Source organism: Oncorhynchus mykiss, chromosome 26 (assembly GCF_013265735.2).
Source record: "Oncorhynchus mykiss isolate Arlee chromosome 26, USDA_OmykA_1.1, whole genome shotgun sequence".
NCBI lineage: Eukaryota > Metazoa > Chordata > Actinopteri > Salmoniformes > Salmonidae > Oncorhynchus > Oncorhynchus mykiss.
In genome coordinates, this window is record NC_048590.1 from 45,708,298 (window position 1) to 45,732,719 (window position 24,422).

General features: G+C 48.6%; 1 protein-coding gene across 5 annotated transcripts in view; it reads right to left on the reverse strand.

The window, feature by feature from the left end:
• The window catches only part of LOC110526724 (homeodomain-interacting protein kinase 3), a 94,494-nt gene that overhangs the window by 59,743 nt on the left and 10,329 nt on the right, over window positions 1-24,422 (reverse strand). Inside the window, exons 1-2 of one of the 5 annotated variants that reach the window (XM_036963603.1) lie at window positions 19,640-19,844; window positions 16,407-17,685 (exon numbers count right to left, since the gene is read on the reverse strand). In XM_036963603.1, the coding sequence (XP_036819498.1) occupies window positions 16,407-17,685; window positions 19,640-19,655 (1,295 nt within the window). In that variant the 5' untranslated portion in view covers window positions 19,656-19,844. Of the gene's footprint in view, window positions 1-16,406; window positions 17,686-19,639; window positions 19,845-24,422 lie in introns of those variants that run through there. The other 4 variants (XM_036963600.1, XM_036963602.1, XM_036963599.1 and 1 more) reach the window with 4 other exon arrangements.

The following is a 24,422-nucleotide window of genomic DNA, read 5'->3' on the forward strand; positions in this document are numbered from 1 at the left end:
TGCCTTCCACCTCCTACTCCTCTCTGCCTTCCACCTCCTACCCCTCTCTGCCTTCCACCTCCTACCCCTCTCTGCCTTCCACCTCCTACCCCTCTCTGCCTTCCACCTCCTACCCCTCTCTGCCTTCCACCTCCTACCCCTCTCTGCCTTCCACCTCCTACCCCTCTCTGCCTTCCACCTCCTACCCCTCTCTGCCCTCTCCCTCCGTATGTCTGGGAGATCCTCTAACCAGAGGAGCAGCGACAGCAGGATCATTATCATGTAATGTGATGTTAGGGTAGACCTGTGCAATTCTCTCATGGCCAGAGGCCCAGGGGTTTACCAGGCAGAATAATCTGTAGCAGTCCTTGCCTTGTCAGGACACCACTTCCACAACCATTCCCTGGGGGCTAGTGGTCATGGTGGCAGATTGGAAGCAACCAAAGTATTGAATCGTATGATTAGGCAGGCCAATAGGTCTAGCCAATGGGAAAGGCCAAAACATTCTCTGGATCCACATACTGGTAAAGACTATGCTGTTCAACATTGAGAGAGCCAAGGGACTGTTCAACACAGAGAGAGCCAAGGGACTGTTCAACACAGAGAGAGCCAAGGGACTGTTCAACACAGAGAGAGCCAAGGGACTGTTCAACACAGAGAGAGCCAAGGGACTGTTCAACACAGAGAGAGCCAAGGGACTGTTCAACACAGAGAGAGCCAAGGGACTGTTCAACAATTGAGAGAGCCAAGGGACTGTTCAACAATTGAGAGAGCTAAGGGACTTTTGAAAATTGAGAGTGGGCTTTGGTGATATACCATTTATACCGTATAGCGGGGTATTTAGGCAACAAAAAAAGGGGGGGGGGGCATCCCCGCCTCGCGTAATGCATGCTACGCCACTACTTATAACTATAAAGATATCTAAGATATTTCAAATAAATTATATCCAGCTCAAGCCTCCAGCTATGCGTTTGGTTTGCTAACTGGCTAGAAGACCAGATCAAGCTGCTTGGTTATAGCAGACACATTCAATCCCCTCCTCAAGATCCTTGTTGTCTAAATTGTTTTGTGCGTCAAAAAAAAAGTATATATTAAGAAGTTTTTTTTTTTTTTATATCAGCCCTTGTGTGTAGTTGCGGTAATGCAGTATACCCCGGTACGGTACAGAACGGGTCTGACAGTATAAACATCTGCAGTATACCCTGGTACAGAACGGGTCTGACAGTATAAACATCTACAGTATACCCTGGTACAGAACGGGTCTGACAGTATAAACATCTGCAGTATACCCCGGTACGGTACAGAACGAGTCTGACAGTATAAACATCTGCAGTATACCCTGGTACAGAACGGGTCTGACAGTATAAACATCTGCAGTATACCCTGGTACGGTACAGAACGGGTCTGACAGTATAAACATCTGCAGTATACCCTGGTACGGTACAGAACGGGTCTGACAGTATAAACATCTGCAGTATACCCTGGTACGGTACAGAACGGGTCTGACAGTATAAACATCTGCAGTATACCCTGGTACAGAACGGGTCTGACAGTAAGAACATCTGCAGTATACCTCGGTACAGAACGGGTCTGACAATATAAACATCTGCAGTATACCCCGGTACAGAACGGGTCTGACAGTATAAACATCTGCAGTATACCCCGGTACGGTACAGAACGGGTCTGACAGTATAAACATCTGCAGTATACCCCGGTACAGAACGGGTCTGACAGTATAAACATCTGCAGTATACCCCGGTACGGTACAGAACGGGTCTGACAGTATAAACATCTGCAGTATACCCTGGTACAGAACGGGTCTGACAGTATAAACATCTGCAGTATACCCTGGTACGGAACGGGTCTGACAGTATAAACATCTACAGTATACCCTGGTACAGAACGGGTCAGACAGTATAAACATCTGCAGTATACCCCGGGACAGAACGGGTCTGACAGTATAAACATCTGCAGTATACCCCGGTACAGAACGGGTCTGACAGTATAAACATCTACAGTATACCCCGGTACAGAACGGGTCTGACAGTATAAACATCTACAGTATACCCTGGTACAGAACGGGTCTGACAGTATAAACATCTACAGTATACCCTGGTACAGAACGGGTCTGACAGTATAAACATCTGCAGTATACCCCGGTACGGTACAGAACGGGTCTGACAGTATAAACATCTACAGTATACCCTGGTACAGAACGGGTCTGACAGTATAAACATCTACAGTATACCCCGGTACAGAACGGGTCTGACAGTATAAACATCTACAGTATACCCTGGTACAGAACGGGTCTGACAGTATAAACATCTACAGTATACCCCGGTACAGAACGGGTCTGACAGTATAAACATCTACAGTATACCCTGGTACAGAACGGGTCTGACAGTATAAACATCTACAGTATACCCTGGTACAGAACGGGTCTGACAGTATAAACATCTGCAGTATACCCCGGTACGGTACAGAACGGGTCTGACAGTATAAACATCTACAGTATACCCTGGTACAGAACGGGTCTGACAGTATAAACATCTACAGTATACCCCGGTACAGAACGGGTCTGACAGTATAAACATCTACAGTATACCCCGGTACAGAACGGGTCTGACAGTATAAACATCTACAGTATACCCTGGTACAGAACGGGTCTGACAGTATAAACATCTACAGTATACCCCGGTACAGAACGGGTCTGACAGTATAAACATCTGCAGTATACCCCGGTACGGTACAGAACGGGTCTGACAGTATAAACATCTACAGTATACCCTGGTACAGAACGGGTCTGACAGTATAAACATCTACAGTATACCCCGGTACAGAACGGGTCTGACAGAATAAACATCTACAGTATACCCTGGTACAGAACGGGTCTGACAGTATAAACATCTACAGTATACCCCGGTACAGAACGGGTCTGACAGTATAAACATCTACAGTATACCCTGGTACGGTACAGAACGGGTCTGACAGTATAAACATCTACAGTATACCCTGGTACGGTACAGAACGGGTCTGACAGTATAAACATCTACAGTATACCCTGGTACGGTACAGAACGGGTCTGACAGTATAAACATCTACAGTATACCCCTGTACAGAACGGGTCTGACAGTATAAACATCTACAGTATACCCTGGTACGGTACAGAACGGGTCTGACAGTATAAACATCTACAGTATACCCCGGTACGGTACAGAACGGGTCTGACAGTATAAACATCTGCAGTATACCCTGGTACAGAACGGGTCTGACAGTATAAACATCTACAGTATACCCTGGTACGGTACAGAACGGGTCTGACAGTATAAACATCTACAGTATACCCCGGTACAGAACGGGTCTGACAGTATAAACATCTACAGTATACCCTGGTACAGAACGGGTCTGACAGTATAAACATCAGGATACAGACCAACAGTTCCCTTTTCTATTTCAAACAACCCGGATGCAGTGAAGGAGGGAAAGTCCACTAAAAGTCATCAATTGATTTTGGGGGAATTGTAAACGGCAAACTGCATGTTGAGGGGAACTTTCTCCATTTGTTCAACTGAATTAATATTGTGCTTTGTTCATGGCATACATGATATCACTGCCCCGCTTGCCTTGTGAAATGACATCCCCCATTAGGTTGAATAGAAACCTTCATTAAGCCAGCTCTTCAGACACAAAGTACGCGAGGCTTATCATCATTCTGTGTGGTCCTCCATTGAAAGTAGGCAATATACTGCTTTAAAATTGTATCTGAAGATAAAATGGCTGGTGAGAAGGACTTGGCGACCTGTGCTTTTGATGGGTTGAACTGGCAAATGGAGCAGAGAGCAGCTGCACACTGTATTTAACTTCCTGCCAAAAGTCACTAAAGTACAGTGTAGGGCTACAGTGAGACGTTTCTATTTTGAGACACTTCCTAAAATATGGTGCATTTACCAGAAGTGAGTGAAAGGAGGCCTGTGTGTGTCAGCCTGGGTTGTGTGTGTTAGGGTGTGTGTGTCAGCCTGGGTTGTGTGTGTGTTAGGGTGTGCGTGTCAGGCTGGGTTGTGTGTGCGTGTCAGGCTGGGTTGTGTGTGTGTTAGGGTGTGTGCGTGTCAGGCTGGGTTGTGTGTGTGCGTGTCAGGCTGGGTTGTGTGTGTATTAGGGTGTGTGCGTGTCAGGCTGGGTTGTGTGTGTTAGGGTGTGTGCGTGTCAGGCTGGGTTGTGTGCGTGTTAGGGTGTGTGCGTGTCAGGCTGGGTTGTGTGCGTGTCAGGCTGGGTTGTGTGTGTGTTAGGGTGTGTGCGTGTCAGGCTGGGTTGTGTGTGTGTTAGGGTGTGTGCGTGTCAGGCTGGGTTGTGTGTGTGTTAGGGTGTGTGCGTGTCAGGCTGGGTTGTGTGTGTGTTAGGGTGTGTGCGTGTCAGGCTTGGTTGTGTGTGTGTTAGGGTGTGTGTGGTCAGGCTGGGTTGTGTGTGTGTTAGGGTGTGTGTGTGTCAGGCTGGGTTGTGTGTGTGTTAGGGTGTGTGTGTGTCAGGCTGGGTTGTGTGTGTGTTAGGGTGTGTGTGGTCAGGCTGGGTTGTGTGTGTGTTAGGGTGTGTGTGTGTCAGGCTGGGTTGTGTGTGTGTTAGGGTGTGTGTGTGTGTCAGGCTGGGTTGTGTGTGTGTTAGGGTGTGTGTGTGTCAGGCTGGGTTGTGTGTGTGTTAGGGTGTGTGTGTGTGTCAGGCTGGGTTGTGTGTGTGTTAGGGTGTGTGTGTGTCAGGCTGGGTTGTGTGTGTGTTAGGGTGTGTGTGTGTCAGGCTGGGTTGTGTGTGTGTTAGGGTGTGTGTGTTAGGCTGGGTTGTGTGTGTGTTAGGGTGTGTGTGTGTCAGGCTGGGTTGTGTGTGTGTTAGGGTGTGTGTGTGTCAGGCTGGGTTGTGTGTGTGTTAGGGTGTGTGTGTTAGGCTGGGTTGTGTGTGTGTTAGGGTGTGTGTGTGTCAGGCTGGGTTGTGTGTGTGTTAGGGTGTGTGTGTGTCAGGCTGGGTTGTGTGTGTTAGGCTGGGTTGTGTGTGTTAGGCTGGGTTGTGTGTGTCAGGCTGGATTGTGTGTGTGTTAGGGTGTGTGTGTTAGGCTGGGTTGTGTGTGTGTGTGTTAGGGTGTGTGTGTTAGGCTGGGTGGTGTGTGTGTCAGAGAGCAGAGAGATGAGCTGAAGCCAGAGGATGTTGTGGGAGACTCTTCTGCAGCTGACATGCACACCAAGAGAGTCAACCAGACTGAACTATCAGACCAGAGAAAGCAGATATGGTCATCAAAGTGGTAATGTACTGTAAACTCATTTCTCTTCAGTACACACATCTGGATATAGCTTGAGCATTCCTGTTTAAATTATTAATTCAAGAGATGTCTCCCCTGAATACAGAAATACACACACCTGTCAACAAACCTACACCTATTCTGTAACTAAACTCCTAATGTTTAGCCTGCTACTGGTGGACAACTAGAGAGAAGACAAATGACAGACCATGAGAGATCATCACTCCTTTTTATTACAGACACGTTGCTGCAGCTTCCCCGTTCATACTGGAACTGCTATGAACTCTGTGTGCATGGCTACTAAAGCATAGGACTACTTTACCCACAAAACCTCACATTCACGTATGACTGTGAATTAAACACATTTTTCTTTCTTTGTGTAAAGTTCTGCGGTACTGTATGATGAATTAGTTCATTTTTCTCATAACACCGTCCTTAAACTGTCAAACAAAGAGCTGTGGGACTGCAGCCAAAGTACGATACCACACCTACAGAGAAGCAGCAGTAACAGGCCTAGGCTGCACAGAGATACCACACCTACAGAGAAACAGCAGTAACAGACCTAGGCTACACAGAGATACCACACCTACAGAGAAGCAGCAGTAACAGGCCTAGGCTGCACAGAGATACCACACCTACAGAGAAGCAGCAGTAACAGGCCTAGGCTACACAGAGATACCACACCTACAGAGAAACAGCAGTAACAGGCCTAGACTGCACAGAGATACCACACCTACAGAGAAGCAGCAGTAACAGGCCTAGGCTGCACAGAGATACCACACCTACAGAGAAACAGCAGTAACAGGCCTAGACTGCACAGAGATACCACACCTACAGAGAAGCAGCAGTAACAGGCCTAGACTGCACAGAGATACCCCACCTACAGAGAAGCAGCAGTAACAGGCCTAGACTGCACAGAGATACCACACCTACAGAGATACCACACCTACAGAGAAACAGCAGTAACAGGCCTAGACTGCACAGAGATACCACACCTACAGAGAAGCAGCAGTAACAGGCCTAGACTGCACAGAGATACCACACCTACAGAGATACCACACCTACAGAGAAACAGCAGTAACAGGCCTAGGCTGCACAGAGATACCACACCTACAGAGAAACAGCAGTAACAGGCCTAGGCTGCACAGAGATACCACACCTACAGAGAAGCAGCAGTAACAGGCCTAGACTGCACAGAGATACCACACCTACAGAGATACCACACCTACAGAGAAACAGCAGTAACAGGCCTAGGCTGCACAGAGATACCACACCTACAGAGAAACAGCAGTAACAGGCCTAGGCTGCACAGAGATACCACACCTACAGAGAAGCAGCAGTAACAGACCTAGGCTACACAGAGATACCACACCTACAGAGAAACAGCAGTAACAGGCCTAGGCTGCACAGAGATACCACACCTACAGAGAAGCAGCAGTAACAGACCTAGGCTACACAGAGATACCACACCTACAGAGAAGCAGCAGTAACAGGCCTAGGCTGCACAGAGATACCACACCTACAGAGAAGCAGCAGTAACAGACCTAGGCTACACAGAGATACCACACCTACAGAGAAACAGCAGTAACAGGCCTAGGCTGCACAGAGATACCACACCTACAGAGAAGCAGCAGTAACAGACCTAGGCTACACAGAGATACCACACCTACAGAGAAACAGCAGTAACAGGCCTAGGCTACACAGAGATACCACACCTACAGAGAAACAGCAGTAACAGACCTAGGCTGCAGAGATACCACACCTACAGAGAAACAGCAGTAACAGGCCTAGGCTGCACAGAGATACCACACCTACAGAGAAGCAGCAGTAACAGACCTAGGCTACACAGAGATACCACACCTACAGAGAAGCAGCAGTAACAGGCCTAGGCTGCACAGAGATACCACACCTACAGAGAAACAGCAGTAACAGACCTAGGCTACACAGAGATACCACACCTACAGAGAAGCAGCAGTAACAGGCCTAGGCTGCACAGAGATACCACACCTACAGAGAAGCAGCAGTAACAGGCCTAGGCTACACAGAGATACCACACCTACAGAGAAACAGCAGTAACAGGCCTAGACTGCACAGAGATACCACACCTACAGAGAAGCAGCAGTAACAGGCCTAGGCTGCACAGAGATACCACACCTACAGAGAAACAGCAGTAACAGGCCTAGACTGCACAGAGATACCACACCTACAGAGAAGCAGCAGTAACAGGCCTAGACTGCACAGAGATACCACACCTACAGAGAAGCAGCAGTAACAGGCCTAGACTGCACAGAGATACCACACCTACAGAGATACCACACCTACAGAGAAACAGCAGTAACAGGCCTAGACTGCACAGAGATACCACACCTACAGAGAAGCAGCAGTAACAGGCCTAGACTGCACAGAGATACCACACCTACAGAGATACCACACCTACAGAGAAACAGCAGTAACAGGCCTAGGCTGCACAGAGATACCACACCTACAGAGAAACAGCAGTAACAGGCCTAGGCTGCACAGAGATACCACACCTACAGAGAAGCAGCAGTAACAGGCCTAGACTGCACAGAGATACCACACCTACAGAGATACCACACCTACAGAGAAACAGCAGTAACAGGCCTAGGCTGCACAGAGATACCACACCTACAGAGAAACAGCAGTAACAGGCCTAGGCTGCACAGAGATACCACACCTACAGAGAAGCAGCAGTAACAGACCTAGGCTACACAGAGATACCACACCTACAGAGAAACAGCAGTAACAGGCCTAGGCTGCACAGAGATACCACACCTACAGAGAAGCAGCAGTAACAGACCTAGGCTACACAGAGATACCACACCTACAGAGAAGCAGCAGTAACAGGCCTAGGCTGCACAGAGATACCACACCTACAGAGAAGCAGCAGTAACAGACCTAGGCTACACAGAGATACCACACCTACAGAGAAACAGCAGTAACAGGCCTAGGCTGCACAGAGATACCACACCTACAGAGAAGCAGCAGTAACAGACCTAGGCTACACAGAGATACCACACCTACAGAGAAACAGCAGTAACAGGCCTAGGCTACACAGAGATACCACACCTACAGAGAAACAGCAGTAACAGGCCTAGACTGCACAGAGATACCACACCTACAGAGATACCACACCTACAGAGAAGCAGCAGTAACAGACCTAGGCTGCACAGAGATACCACACCTACAGAGAAGCAGCAGTAACAGGCCTAGGCTACACAGAGATACCACACCTACAGAGAAACAGCAGTAACAGGCCTAGACTGCACAGAGATACCACACCTACAGAGATACCACACCTACAGAGAAGCAGCAGTAACAGACCTAGGCTGCACAGAGATACCACACCTACAGAGAAGCAGCAGTAACAGGCCTAGGCTACACAGAGATACCACACCTACAGAGAAGCAGCAGTAACAGGCCTAGGCTACACAGAGATACCACACCTACAGAGAAACAGCAGTAACAGGCCTAGGCTACACAGAGATACCACACCTACAGAGAAACAGCAGTAACAGGCCTAGGCTACACAGAGATACCACACCTACAGAGAAGCAGCAGTAACAGGCCTAGGCTACACAGAGATACCACACCTACAGAGAAGCAGCAGTAACAGACCTAGGCTACACAGAGATACCACACCTACAGAGAAACAGCAGTAACAGGCCTAGGCTGCACAGAGATACCACACCTACAGAGAAGCAGCAGTAACAGACCTAGGCTACACAGAGATACCACACCTACAGAGAAGCAGCAGTAACAGGCCTAGGCTACACAGAGATACCACACCTACAGAGAAACAGCAGTAACAGGCCTAGGCTACACAGAGATACCACACCTACAGAGAAGCAGCAGTAACAGGCCTAGGCTGCACAGAGATACCACACCTACAAAGAAACAGCAGTAACAGACCTAGGCTGCACAGAGATACCACACCTACAGAGAAGCAGCAGTAACAGGCCTAGGCTGCACAGAGATACCACACCTACAGAGAAACAGCAGTAACAGGCCTAGGCTGCACAGAGATACCACACCTACAGAGAAGCAGCAGTAACAGGCCTAGACTGCACAGAGATACCACACCTACAGAGAAACAGCAGTAACAGGCCTAGGCTGCACAGAGATACCACACCTACAGAGAAGCAGCAGTAACAGGCCTAGGCTACACAGAGATACCACACCTACAGAGAAGCAGCAGTAACAGGCCTAGGCTGCACAGAGATACCACACCTACAGAGAAGCAGCAGTAACAGGCCTAGGCTACACAGAGATACCACACCTACAGAGAAACAGCAGTAACAGGCCTAGACTGCACAGAGATACCACACCTACAGAGATACCACACCTACAGAGATACCACACCTACAGAGAAGCAGCAGTAACAGGCCTAGGCTACACAGAGATACCACACCTACAGAGAAGCAGCAGTAACAGACCTAGGCTGCACAGAGATACCACACCTACAGAGAAACAGCAGGCAGTAAAAGGCCTAGGCTACACAGAGATTCCATTTGAATAATCAAGTCATCTATGACAAGCATGCGGTTTTCTAGTGTTCTGAAGAACGCCAGTCTCAACTCGGGTCAATGCAACTAATCTCACCTCAGTGAGCAGGAATCTACAGACACTGCATACAGAGAGGGAAATGGATAACCCAGCCCCAAGTCTCCCATTTTAATAGGAATTATTCTAATTCAATGTAAACCCCCCTGTACTAAGACATATAGCTGCCGTGTGACAGTCATTCTACAGTATCTTCCCTTTTCCACCAACCCAAACATTACTAAGAGACGAGGCCACATCTAAATGACATAACTAACAGCCTAATACTGTCCTCTCTTAGGAAGTGTTTATTTTTGTTGTTGTTGTGACTGACTCAAAAACTACGAAACAGAATAACCTCACAGAATAGGATGCAACAAGCAGATAGGCTCATTTGAAATAAATGTGGCAGTTTCTTTTTAAACGTCTGAGAGAACCAAACAGGTCTCGCCGTCTCTGAGATGATACCACAGAACATGATTAGGCTACGTGATACTGGCACTGACAGACGAGCCGATGGTGTTCACTTCCACGAGATCAGTTCCAGTAACTGCATTCAGCTGACGAACAGCACCCATCTGTTCCCTTATGGATACAACTTAGCTGAACATTTTAAAGAGGCCTGTTCAGACTCTCTCCGATCGATTCTCCTCACTTTAGGTTTGAACTTGCAACGCGTAATTGAATGAGATATCATCAAAATTCCATCCTCTGTTCATACATCAAACTAAATCTCCCATCGCTTCTTTAGACAAAGAGAGAAACCTCCAATTCCCAAGTAATAACACTACTATTTAAAAGGCTCGCTTTAGAGTCTAAACCAGTCCAAAGAGAGGTACTCCCCGGGCACTAAGACATAACATTAGGAGTACAAACTAATCCCTGACTTCTTCCATCTCACTTTGAGGAATTAAACCGCTCACTCAGCCAGTGACTACCATTAATCAAACGAGGGCAGGGGAGACTCTCAAAGATGAGTTCCACGGCTTTCAGCACAATTTACCACCCAATATGTCCTCACGTACGTGGTCTGCTGGCCTGGCACCTCACATGAATTATGCATTCAGCTAGCCCAACAGTCATTCCTCAGATGATCGAGCCCAGTGAATTGTGAGGAGACAAACGCTCCTCAGTAAGAGATCAATGACGTCATCACTTTTAGTCATATGTACAGGGCCTATAAAAATGAGAATCATACCACAGCCCTGCGACACATGCAGAAATTGAAGAGGAGAGAGTTGTTATATAACATGAAAAGTCAGTCAGCACATCACAGGCCCAGGAGACTTGAGAGGGAGGCTACACTGACTGGAGTCTCATTACTGACTCTGCACGCTCCACCCCAGAGTCTGGTTTATACAGTTTGTTCAATGGCTATACGGTATGAAAGTGACGCACCATTGTAGTTACATTTCTGTAGTCTTTTTTTATGGTTTTCAGATTGGTGAAAAAACGAAGCAGAATGGTGTTTAACATAACTTCATAAAAGGCATCTGGCAGAAGGAAATTCCACAAACACTAATATCATTTTCTATATACTGTATGTTAAATCACTGCGTTGTGATGAATGTGATGAGATCATCGCCAAGCCCATTCAAAAGGTTGACCTGGGGCATCATCACTTGCACAACGTTTTCAGAAGTCAAAAGGGGCTGTTGATGTTCAAAATGAAATGATTGACCGGAGTCAACACCAATCAGATATCAGGGAGGGGAGGGTCTCAAAAACAACTGCCTGGAGTAGGATGATGGGCTCTGCTTTTGAGGGCAGGGGAGGAGCTTACCGGGGAACCAATTGCATCATCTTAACAGCCGAATGCAAAGTAATGCCACACAGACTACTGGAGTCTAGTCCAGGGCAGTAAGATGCTGGTATGGGCTCAGACAGACTGTGTCATCAGATTTAATCAGAGAGGGAGCAGCAGGGGCATGTGGGGATTAGGCGCCCACACCTACATAACGACAACATATTATCTACCAGGTGCCAAGTCTGCAATACAGACAACAAGTACAGTATACTCCAACTCCCATGGGGCTTTAGGAAAATGTATCAAACTCTGGAAGCATACATGTATGATTCCCTAAAAACCTGGAAGCTCTGTGTTTAGAGCAGGATACACAGCAGGGGTGTATTCATTATGTCGTGCAAAAGAAAATGTTTATTGTTTAAGAACAAAACAGAAGCAAGCACAGCAAACGGAATAAAAGGGGGAGGGACATAACAGAATTTGTCCAATAGAAACTCTAGTTTTCATTGCAAAATGTTTTTTTTTGTTGTTTGGAGTAAACTAAATGCAACAGAATCGGTGTAATGAATACACCCTAGAGCTCTCCAAAATTCCCCTGGACATTCCTGACATTTTCACCAAGGGAAAAGCTGACAGACTGTTGATCGCTGGGACACAAACAGACACTGCTGTCTGGCTGCCCCGGTTCCTCTGGATACCAGGTGTGTCAGTGGACTTGAGTTACTGTGCTGTGGATGGGCTTGTTGTGGCTCTATTGAATTACCAGACAACGATGCTGGACACTGTACCAGACAGACAAACTACTCTGAACTGATGATAGGTCTACAACATGCTATATCTATAGGGTGTGTGTGTGTGTGTGTGTGTGTGTGTGTGTGTGTGTGTGTGTGTGTTGACTTCAAGCCTCTCCAACATGCCTTGTGAAGACATGCAGCAAAAAGTTGGAATTGGAATGAGATGACGCACATGAATTTGAGCCGTGTGAGTCAGTCCCTAGTGGCTGACCTCGTCTCTGTGAGAGCCAGCAGAAGACCCAGGGCTGGGAAAGATACACGGGATGAAGGGATTTTAAAGTGCAAATTAAAACACGCACAGGACTTCACGTCTCTGTTGTGGTACAGACACAATCTCAATAGAAATGTTACTTTTACACTGTCACTTTTACAACGGCTTGCAAAAATGACAGCCTCCTTCTTGGGTGTTGGTCTGTTCAATAAACATGTCAACTAGCGAACCAGACGACAGAGAAGCCTAGCCTGTGTTAGGCCCACTTACTGAGGACATGGCTGCAGTGCCCAAGGGCCCATTCTCTCCCCCCCTCCCCCCAGAACCAGAGCAGAGACTTTAATTAGAACTGGGTAATTAGAAACATCCATCCTCGTGCAGTAAGGCTGCCTGATGATGCTCTTCTGAGGCAGTGGAAAACAGGAGAGCTGCCAGGTCCTCCACCAGGCAGACCTGTGCTACCACAACAAGGGGAAAAGAATAGGCTGCTACTTCTTCTACCTCACAGACCGACCAAGGTGGATGAATTGAAGGAGAAACCCAGTCTGTGATACTCAGGCCTTTTCAGGTTCAGTAAAAAGGTGCTTCCTAAACCGACTGGTTTCAGCATTAAAGCCTTCATCAGGGTGTCATCCTTCACCACCACCACACAGAACAGGATCTGGTACCAGAGGAGCTGGAAGCTCACGGTGGCTAATGCAAGGCTATGACATTATATGGTGCAGCCAGCTATGACAGAACCATTACAGTCATTACATTAGAACGACATTTTACAAGACAGACCTCTGTGCTGTTTAACAGTCAAACCATCCCCCCCTATATATAATGTATGTGAATCACTAAATTGGCCTAGCTGCCCCTATGAGATGTTCTGAGAGACAGTACAGTGCTTTCTATTTAAGGAGAACACATGTATTTTCCGGTCACAAAAACAAGTCATCCTGCGTGTTCTTCCTCTGACGAGACCTCTCAGGAACTGAGTACTGAATGGGGCTTCACTAAACATCCTCCTCATCACACAAACAGCCTGCCAGCACAGCAGCTACGAGGTAGAACCCACAGACCACTGACTGACAGTAAACCATTAGGTAACAGTTCATATCATTTCAGGGCCCCGTTTCTCAAAACTAAAACTACCGGTGCCCATAGGGTGCTGCCAAGAGTCATTCTTCTGGTGAGTTTTCCGTTCGCCTGTCCAAGAGCAGAAGAAACATTATTCTCAGCATAAACAAACCAGATAGGCTGCCAGGTTACGCATCAGGGTTCGTAACAGAGTTACGTTCAGACTCGGGAGGCGTTGGGCTGAGAAAGAAGTTGTTCATCCTCAAATGGTTAGCATGGTCTGTATGCAACATGGCCTCACGCTCTTTACACAACATTCACATTTCCTTCCAAGGGAAACACTCATACTGTACAGATGCAGTGGGTCTTTCTGCTCTTCACAGATATTTCATCAAACGGGTGTAAGCCTTGGCCTGTGCATTAAGCCTTGGCCTGTGCATTAAGCCTTGGCCTGTGCATTAAGCCTTGGCCTGTGCATTAAGCCTTGGCCTGTGCATTAAGCCTTACACTTCAAATATTTGCCTACAGGCAGTTCCTTGCTCACCATGACATCTTGACATATCCTACAGACTGGTGATGGCTCAATCCTAACCCAGCCTCACCATGACATCTTGACATATCCTACAGACTGGTGATGGCTCAATCCTAACCCAGCCTCACCAGGACATATCCTACAGACTGGTGATGGCTCAATCCTAACCCAGCCTCACCAGGACATCTTGACATATCCTACAGACTGGTAACGGCTCAATCCTAACCCAGCCTCACCAGGACATCTTGACATATCCTACAGACTGGTAACGGCTCAATCCTAACCCAGCCTCACCAGGACATCTTGACATATCCTACAGACTGGTGATGGCTCAATCCTAACCCAGCCTCACCAGGACATATCCTACAGACTGGTAACGGCTCAATCCTAACCCAGCCTCACCAGGACATATCCTACAGCCTGGTAACGGCTCAATCCTAACCCAGCCTCACCAGGACATATCCTACAGACTGGTAACGGCTCAATCCTAACCCAGCCTCACCAGGACTGATAATGTGTGAGATGTTCACAAACTCATACAGACAGTTATTGATTTTTTCCCCGCCTCATTGTGTTGCAGTCTGTTTTCAGAACACTGTTTCCTTTCCCAGGCTGAGGGGACGTGAGCGGGCTACCCCCTGCCAGTAATGCTGTGGGGTCACATTTTTTCACAGGTCGTGGTATGCGGCTCCTGAACACGCAGGATGTTAGGCAATAGAGGAGACATATCCTTGTCTGATCTCAGAAGGGCGTTTTTTGTCATGGTAGGGCTGCACGATATGGGCAATTTTTTTAAATTGTGATTATTTTATTATTGCGATTGTGATTTGGCTTGTGATAAAAATCCAAACACTTGGGTAAACTGTTAGAATAATTTAAAAATCATTATTTATTTTAAAAAGTAAAGTGGACCGCAGCATCTTGTTTGGAACAATCGGTTGACTGCATTTGACCTAACAGAACAGAGCGCAAACTTAGTGGACGTAAGAGGAGGAGCTGCGATCCTTGAGGGCAAGCCTTGCTGTGTGTTTAAAGCAGCCGCAGGAGAAAAACAGGATTAAACTAGAAAAACGGATGTTACACACGGCTGAGTGGCATTTCAAAATATTGTATGTGATATGGATATTGAACATGTCCGTATTGCGGTTTCGATGTAAAACCGATTCATTGTGCAGCCCTACCTCATGGCTGCAGCCCTACCTCATGGCTGCAGCCCTACCTCATGGCTGCAGCCCTACCTCACGGCTGCAGCCCTACCTCATGGCTGCAGCCCTACCTCATGGCTGCAGCCCTACCTCATGGCTGCAGCCCTACCTCATGGCTGCAGCCCTACCTCACGGCTGCAGCCCTACCTCATGGCTGCAGCCCTACCTCATGGCTGCAGCCCTACCTCATGGCTGCAGCCCTACCTCATGGCTGCAGCCCTACCTCATGGTGCAGCCCTACCTCATGGTGCAGCCCTACCTCACGGCTGCAGCCCTACCTCACGGCTGCAGCCCTACCTCACGGCTGCAGCCCTACCTCATGGCTGCAGCCCTACCTCACGGCTGCAGCCCTACCTCACGGCTGCAGCCCTACCTCATGGCTGCAGCCCTACCTCATGGCTGCAGCCCTACCTCATGGCTGCAGCCCTACCTCATGGCTGCAGCCCTACCTCACGGCTGCAGCCCTACCTCACGGCTGCAGCCCTACCTCATGGCTGCAGCCCTACCTCATGGCTGCAGCCCTACCTCATGGCTGCAGCCCTACCTCATGGCTGCAGCCCTACCTCATGGCTGCAGCCCTACCTCATGGCTGCAGCCCTACCTCATGGCTGCAGCCCTACCTCATGGCTGCAGCCCTACCTCATGGGTGCAGCCCTACCTCATGGGTGCAGCCCTACCTCATGGGTGCAGCCCTACCTCATGGGTGCAGCCCTACCTCATGGGTGCAGCCCTACCTCATGGGTGCAGCCCTACCTCATGGGTGCAGCCCTACCTCATGGGTGCAGCCCTACCTCATGGTTGCCTATATGTGGACACCAGAGAATTACATTTCAAGATGATCTCAGCTCCCTACCAGAAGCTCCAGCATATCTGGGAGGATATGTCATTACTCTTAAACGTTAAGGATTTACTGTCAGAATTTGATCATCCTGGCCTCTCCTGCGCTGACTCACTGACTTATTATAGACAGCCTGTATTGTACAAACAACCCAGCATTGAATGTGTAACCCTCCATCCCCAACCTCTGTGGACACTGACCTGTAGTACCGGGACTGGAGGTATGTGGAGCACACTGCCTTGGACACGTGGCTGGCTGAGCCAAAGTCTATCACCTTCACCCTGTAGGGCTGCCTGACAGGGTCCACCAGCATAATGTTCTCCGGCTTTAGATCAGCGTGGATCAGGCCCATGGTCTTCAACTTCCTCAGGGCCGTGGCCACCTGCTGCAGCACGGGTCGGATCACCTTCAGCGGCAGCGGGCTGAACTTGTTCTGCTTGAGGAAGTCATAGAGGTTCTGCTCCAGCATCTCAAACACCAGGCATGTGTGGCTGCGGTGCTGGAAGCACTCGAAGGCCCTCACCAGGTTGTGCTCATCCGCGTTCTCCCCGCTCAGCCGGGCTAGAATGCCCACCTCTATCTGGCCCTGGCGCGCATATGACGGGTGGTTCTTCAGGATCTTCACCGCCACCACCTCCCCAGTACCCCTCTTCCAGCACTTTACCACCTGTCCGAAGGTGCCGCGGCCCAGGAAGTCCAGCACCTCGTACGTGTTCTTCATGGAGCACAGGACCTCGTGCTGCACCAGCTGGTAGTCCCCGTCACCACCTCCTGCTCCGCCCGCCGCTCCCTGTTTGGTTGGGGGTCCTCCTCCGCCCCCTACAGCCGTGGGCAACCCAGATGGATTCCCCCCATTGGTCGTTTGCATCATGGCTGGCAACATGGACAGGTCCTCCACTATCTGCATGGTGCTCCCGCGGTTATCAAGCTCCTCGCTCTTACGTTTCAGCCCACATCGCTGAGCGCTGTCGGCCAAGTTCAAACCTCCACAATCACCCTCTTCCCAGTCACCTTCTGTCTCTTCCTTCCTACCTCCTCCTCTACCTTCCTCCCCCCTTCCCTGTCCTCCTGTCGCTCCACTACTGCTACCTCCCCTATCTCTGTCCGTCTGCTCCTGCCCCGTGCCCTGCCAGGGGACTGGCCCTGTGTCCTGGGGCTGCTGGGCCTCCGCCGGACCTGTTCCTCCTGTTCCGTTCTGCTTTCTCCGTACCCCACGCACGGCCACCGTCTGTACAGGGAACTCCTGCCCGCCGCCACGCGTTCTCTCGCCCACTGCCAAGTCTCGGGTCGCAAAGGAGGGAGCGAGTCTGATCGGGTGCGCTATGCCAAGGGTTCTGCCGTTCAGAGAAGTCCGCGGTTGGGCTCTCTCATGGTACACACAGCTGCTGGGCTCCACTTTGACTTTCTTCACGCTGCAAAGGGCACTAGTCTGGGTTTGATAAATGTGTGGTGGGTAGATCCAGACTTGTGAGGCCATACCTGGACAGAGACATTCAAACGAGAAGAAAGACATCGTTAGCATATTATCAAAGCTTGATCCACCTACTTAGGGAACGTCGTTTAGATGCTCACGCCCACACAACATCATCTAAAATATTAAACAGCAACTGTAAAGGTTCTAACTATAGTGTTAATGCAAAGAGCAGTGTGAAATGTCAAAGTGTCCTATGGGAATCCATTTCACCACGGACATGACATGTGATTTCAGTTAGGTCAACGAGGTAAGTGGCTATGAGGGGATGTCAAGTCAAATAAAATGACCCTGGGCCTAAATAAATGTAGGTGTATTTTCATGTATTCCTGCTGGGTGAGAAAGTCCAGTCTGCATAGTGATATAAAAAGACCATGTCAACAAATGACTGGAGGCTGCCGATTGGCTGATTGATTTGCATAGTGAAAAGAAAAGGTGACCTTTCCAGTTGTTCTGAACAAGCTGCGCACACACACACACACACACACACACACACCTGTGGTAAAGAACTTCACTATACAGGCTAAATATTTCCTTCATAAACAAGACGGAAGCTTGGACGGCTTCACTGCTGCAGTTGTGCTTTACACCACGGTGCCATTTCTCAAGAAAACGATGGAAAAGTACTGGGAGGGGGACATTTTTTCCAGAGCCTGCTCACTCTGAATGTTTGCATGTGCAATTGCATAATAGCAACACAACATTCAGCAACACAGCCCCTCCATTAAAACATCATGAATGGAGATAAGTGCATTAGCAAATACAACCAAGCAACAATCTTGCCGAGTTCAGCAAGAACAACCAGAGGCTTCCACACTGCTCTCATAATGACACTTGCATCACTCTAGGGATGACATCACAGCTGACCTTTAGCCCGTTACAACCCCACACCAAACACCTCCACAGAAAGAAACCCCACTCCCACCACAGCCAGAGACACCACGCTGACCAATCAAGCGCCTAGCAGAGGGAAGAAGATACGCTCCGGTGGAGTGTTCTAGAACACCCTCACCATTCCTGCCTCATCCACTGGAGCCCCCCTACCACCTCCACCGTAGGGGATGACTAACTTCTCAAAAAGGTTTGGATGACCTTTCCCTGCCGTTACCATGCATCCCACAGCGGGTCTCTAGGCAACCGATGTGTTCGAAGAGAGTGGTTGAGAGAGAGAGAGAGAGTCTTAGAGAGAAGTGGGGGGGGCAGAGCCCTAGCATCAGGTCTACATGCCAGCCAGCTCCTCTCACATTACACAGCTCAGAGAGGAATGCTCCTCCCTCACACCCCCCTCTCATTTTGAGAGAAAAAAGAAAAACAAGAAGCAACGCCATCCCAGCAAATACCATGGAAAATATTTGGGAAATTGGATGAGGTCTTCGGGCTTGGGCTAGTGAGGGACTAGGATAACATTATACGTTTTTATTCATATTCTGTGGGATTTTTTGGGGTGGGGGGGGTCTAAAGAGAGGTGGCAGCTGTGGCGGGTGGCAGGGCGCCCTGGCACAGTGACCTTATCAGAATAGCTGTCCGTGTGCCCTGCCTGGTGAGCCCACGACCTACTTCCTTTCATCTGGAGCCCGTCCAGTGACATCAAAGTGTCTCTTCCCTGTTGGCTCTTTGACTATAAATCAACGGTGCATTCACCTTGATGGATTTAGATGCAGAGCATGCTCGTCCCAAAGCCCCGTCGCTAGACTGCTAGAGCTTCCAAAAGACAACCCTGTCTCACAAATAACAAGACTGTGGGTGGTGAGTCACAGACAGAGTAGACAGCACCTCTCCAAAATGAGAAGAAAATAATTGTTCCCAAATTACACCTTCCAGATTTAGTGGAAGGAGCTATAATTACAGGTGCCAAATGAGAGAACAAACACCTCGCTCTCAAGTCCCCAACTTTTCAACGATAGCAGGAACATGAGGCTCAATAGCCAAGAATCGGAACTAACGTTCCTAGTCATTGCCTACCTGTCTTCACTCTCATTCTCCTCCATGTTAGGAGATGTGGTCCTCTCTCTGAAGTTCAGTGAGACACACCCTGATGATTCCCTCCATGGGAGTTATTAGGAGGACGGTGGAGAACTACAGTATACAGTCTGCCCGGGTTGTGCTCAGCAGCAGCAGTGCAAAGCAAAAGGGAACTTCAGAAGTGCGCACTATTCAACAGGCTACAATCACGTGCTCGCAGAAAGGGGAGCCTGCCAATTCCTGACTCGCTAGACTGACTAGGCAGGCAACACTGGGTAGCTTCTGGACTGCTTGTCGTTTCAGCTTTTCTACACACACCTTTTAGGCTTTAGCTTTATTCAGAGGTTGGCCTTGCTAGCAGGCCAATGGGAGAGGGAATTTTCAAAATAAGAGCTTAACAAAATATTGCTAATAATAGTGTGCTGCTATCTTCCAGTCACTAATGCAGGGGTGTCAAACTCATTCCACGGAGGGACTAGTGTTCCCTTTCAATTAAGACCTAGACAGACTAACTAAATAGTGGCATTAATCCATCAAAATCAAGTACAAAGGAGGGGAAACCCCAAAATATTAGGCCCACTGTGGAATGAGTTTGACACATGTGCACTAATGTGATGAGGCACAGATTAGGGTAAAGTTGGTCAGAATAAGACCAAGTAAGTAACCCTTCTCCATCAACATAGTGTTCAGAACAAGCTCAAACTGGAGTGGTAGGGTGAGAACAGGAAATGGCTTTTGGTCCCGGAGGCCTACAAGTTAAGACTAACCCAGTTCCTAACAGTGGAATCAATGATTACGAAATCTAACAAGTAACTCAAAGGGATGTGTTTAGTTTTGAATGATGGTGTCACATCAGTTGGCACCACAACAAGGCTTTCAGTCAGAGAATTAAGACAGGTCACCAAACAAAAGTAGAGGCACTTCCATTTTGAAAAGGCCATTTCAAATCCAATTGAAATATTCCCTGTTTAGCCTTTACACATTACGGAAATGTCCCAAAGGAACGCTCCGTTAAATTCCTGAATTGAAATGAACGCACATGGAATCCACCCCAGCTCTGGTTGTTGCTTGTCATGAATGGCAGAAACCAGCTTGGTCCTAAGAGAAGGCCATCGAGCTCTCAGCAGTTGTGCCGTGTCACCACAGAGAACACTCATCATTGTGTGCACCATGTCCTGCTGTTCCTACAGTATGGAAAACAACCAAATCGCCCAGTAATCAGCAACACATCAATACTGGCCGCTCCACTCTCCTAATGTTCTGTATAGCCAGCCGATGACGTTAGACCTCAGCAACTGACACAGTCAAACCCTGATACAGATAAGGTTATCTAAAACGTTAACCAACCTTTACCCCTCCTTCCTCATTCAACTCCAGCCATAGACAAACTACCGCCTTACTATACATGATTTCTGCTCTGCCAAGAAGGGAGAGGCTAGTCACAACCTGCAGGGGTTAGGTGACTGCACAGGTCCACTGAGTATTACATAGGCCATCACATCGATCTCAGGCAGGAGAGCGCTAGCTTACAGGAAATGATGCTGCTCTCCTCATTTAGCCCCCCGGGGCAGGAGCAGACAGGTCGGTGGTGCTTTCTGGAAGAAAACGAGAAGAAAAAACCTCTCCATTTCTCAAAAGAACATTTGACTCCCTGCGTCCTGTCGCTGACTGTGGCAGACCATTACTGCCTGAACGAAGGACGAAAGAGAAAACAAACAGATGCTAGGAGGAGGGTGAGACTGGACTGCTCTGGAGCCGGAGGGAGTAGCTCTGGTGCAAGATGGATAGCGCTCCAGGAAGGGTGGTGTCCAGTTTACTGGCCTGATTAGCAGCCCACACTGTGCAAATATTAACCCAGCGGCCATCCCAGTGTTTGTCTGACCAACACCAGTGACTGGGAGAGGAACAGAGGGAGCGAGAAGCCAAATAGCTGCTCTGCTTGAAAAAACCTGCTTGAAAAAACCCCACAGAACATAGGAAACACAACCGGGCTCCTCAAAACAGCTCTCAACCCCTGTGGCAGAACAGTGGACCTGTTGAGATTAAAAGAAAGTAAAGGAATAAAAGCAAAAAACATCCCAAAGTTTAATGCCGAACTGTCAATCACTGGGCCTGATAGAGACTGATGGTAAAATCCCTCTCAGCTGACAGAGTTGTGTTAAATGATGTCGCCTGCGTCGTCAGTTTAGACCAAGTACTGACCGTTTCACATGAGCAGCCAAGCCTCCAGTCTCCCCGGTCTGAATGAGACCATGTGGTGGAAAAACACAGCAATCCTTGGCTGCACTCGGGCTAACTGCTCAAATCCCCTGGCTTCCGCTTACACAGACAACAAAGTTTCCAGAATCCTTCTTCAAGAAACCGGCAGACATTTAAAAGAGAAGAAAACATGCGTAAAGTCCGACCACAGGAAATGCAGGGCTGTCACAAACCACTGCGGAGGGCCCAGCCTCCTCTAGAAAACCTGCTCAACGGAAAGCACCACACAGGCTGTGTTGATGACAACGGTAGGTCTGTGAGCCACCGCTCCAGCCCCTATTCTGAGAAGGCAGATAAGGCCTGTCCTATTCCTCTGACTGCTCTACACAATCAGGCCCTATGGTGCCGTTTGGTGACAGGGCACCGAGAATCAGGCCTTTGAGACACAATAATGCTATCAAGCAGCGACCATTTTCCCTCTAAATGGGCTTTTTGTGTGAAACATCAAACTGATAAGCTAGCGGAGCTATAAGTGGACAGTGTATAGTCCCATTCTGAAACACCCTTCCCCCCTTTAACAGTGGTGAAGAGGCTTCTGGGACAAAAGGCGACTGATGACTCGGTTCTGACTTAGAATACGTGGACAACTACAAATACCTGGGTGTCTGGTTAGACTGTAAACTCTCCTTCCAGACCAACATCAAACATCTCCAATCCAAAGTTAAATCTAGAATTGGCTTCCTATTTCGCAACAAAGCATCCTTCACTCATGCTGCCAAACATACCCTTGTAAAACTGACCATCCTACCAATCCTCGACTTCGGCGATGTCATTTACAAAATAGCCTCCAATACCCTACTCAACAAATTGGATGCAGTCTATCACAGTGCAATCCGTTTTGTCCATCTACAAGACCCTGCTAGGTAAAGTCCCCCCTTATCTCAGCTCGCTGGTCACCATAGCATCACCCACCTGTAGCACGCGCTCCAGCAGGTATCTCTCTCTGGTCACCCCCAAAACCAATTCCTTCTTTGGCCGCCTCTCCTTCCAGTTCTCTGCTGCCAATGACTGGAACAAACTACAAAACTCTCTGAAACTGGAAACACTTATCTCCTTCACTAGCTTTAAGCACCAGCTGTCAGAGCAGCTCACAGATTACTGCACCTGTACATAGCCCACCTATAATTTAGCCCTATCAACTACCTCTTTCCCTACTGTATTTATTTTATTTATTTATTTTGTTCCTTTGCACCCCATTATTTTTATTTCTACTTTGCACATTCTTCCACTGCAAATCTACCATTCCAGTGTTTTACTTGCTATATTGTATTTACTTTGCCACCATGGCCTTTTTTGCCTTTACCTCCCTTATCTCACCTCATTTGCTCACATCGTATATAGACTTGTTTATACTGTATTATTGACTGTATGTTTGTTTTATTCCATGTGTAACTCTGTGTTGTATGTGTCGAACTGCTTTGCTTTATCTTGGCCAGGTCGCAATTGTAAATGAGAACTTGTTCTCAACTTGCCTACCTGGTTAAATAAAGGTGTTCTCAACTTGCCTACCTGGTTAAATAAAGGTGGAAAAATGACGACTGGGGGCTCTTTAATTTAGCAGAGACTCCAGAGTGTCAGCTGCAGGGCCCTGGATATCATTACCTCCTGAAGCCCAATACGCCCCCGTCGTCATGTTACATCACTCAGAGCTGCTGGGGGTTTTCAGCAGCCTTCAGCTCAAAGTAATTGCATATGGTTGACCTTTGAACCAGGCGGTCATTAAATTGAGGGGTCGAAAAAAATAAAAAGAACACACCTGTCCTCAGACCAAATAACCCAGTGAGGGGAGAGAAAGAAACGGTTTTGCCCGAGATGTGAAAAGGAGCAGGGCGCGAGAACTATAACAGCCCATACTGGTGGAAAAACGATTCAAACTAATTGTGGAAAACACATCGCCATGTTAAGGACTGCAAGTAGGCTTAGTTGGGATTGAGGCAGTAACAGGGTGCAAAGACACCCCGACTTTAAGAAAGCCTACCCTAGGGGATGTTCTCCACATGGGCTTCTTTGAGGTTTGATTCATTTGGGGATCTAGGACTTTACAAAGCACATCTCTCTAGCATGTCCCGCACACCAGTTATATTGCAAGCACAACCAAAATGTCAGTGGACCTGGTGGTTGAGGAAGAGAATGTGTAATACACAGTTCTGCCACACAGTAAAACTCTAATTTGGTTCTCCAACTCTACAGGTCAAGCGGTGCCAGGCACCCCTGGCCCTAGCCCAGCCCTGGCCCTATCCCAGCCCTGGCCCTAGCCCAGCCCTGGCCCACCCCTGGCTCTGGCCCACCCCTGGCTCTGGCCCACCCCTGGCTCTGGCCCACCCCTGGCTCTAGCCCAGCCCTGGCCCACCCCTGGACCTAGCCCACCCCTGGCCCTAGCCCAGCCCTAGCCCAGCCCTGGCCCACCCCCGGCTCTAGCCCGGCCCCGACACTAGCCCACCCCTGGCTCTAGCCCGGCCCCGGCACTAGCCCACCCCTGGCCCTGTCCCACCCCTGGCCCTGGCCCACCCCTGGCCCTGTCCCA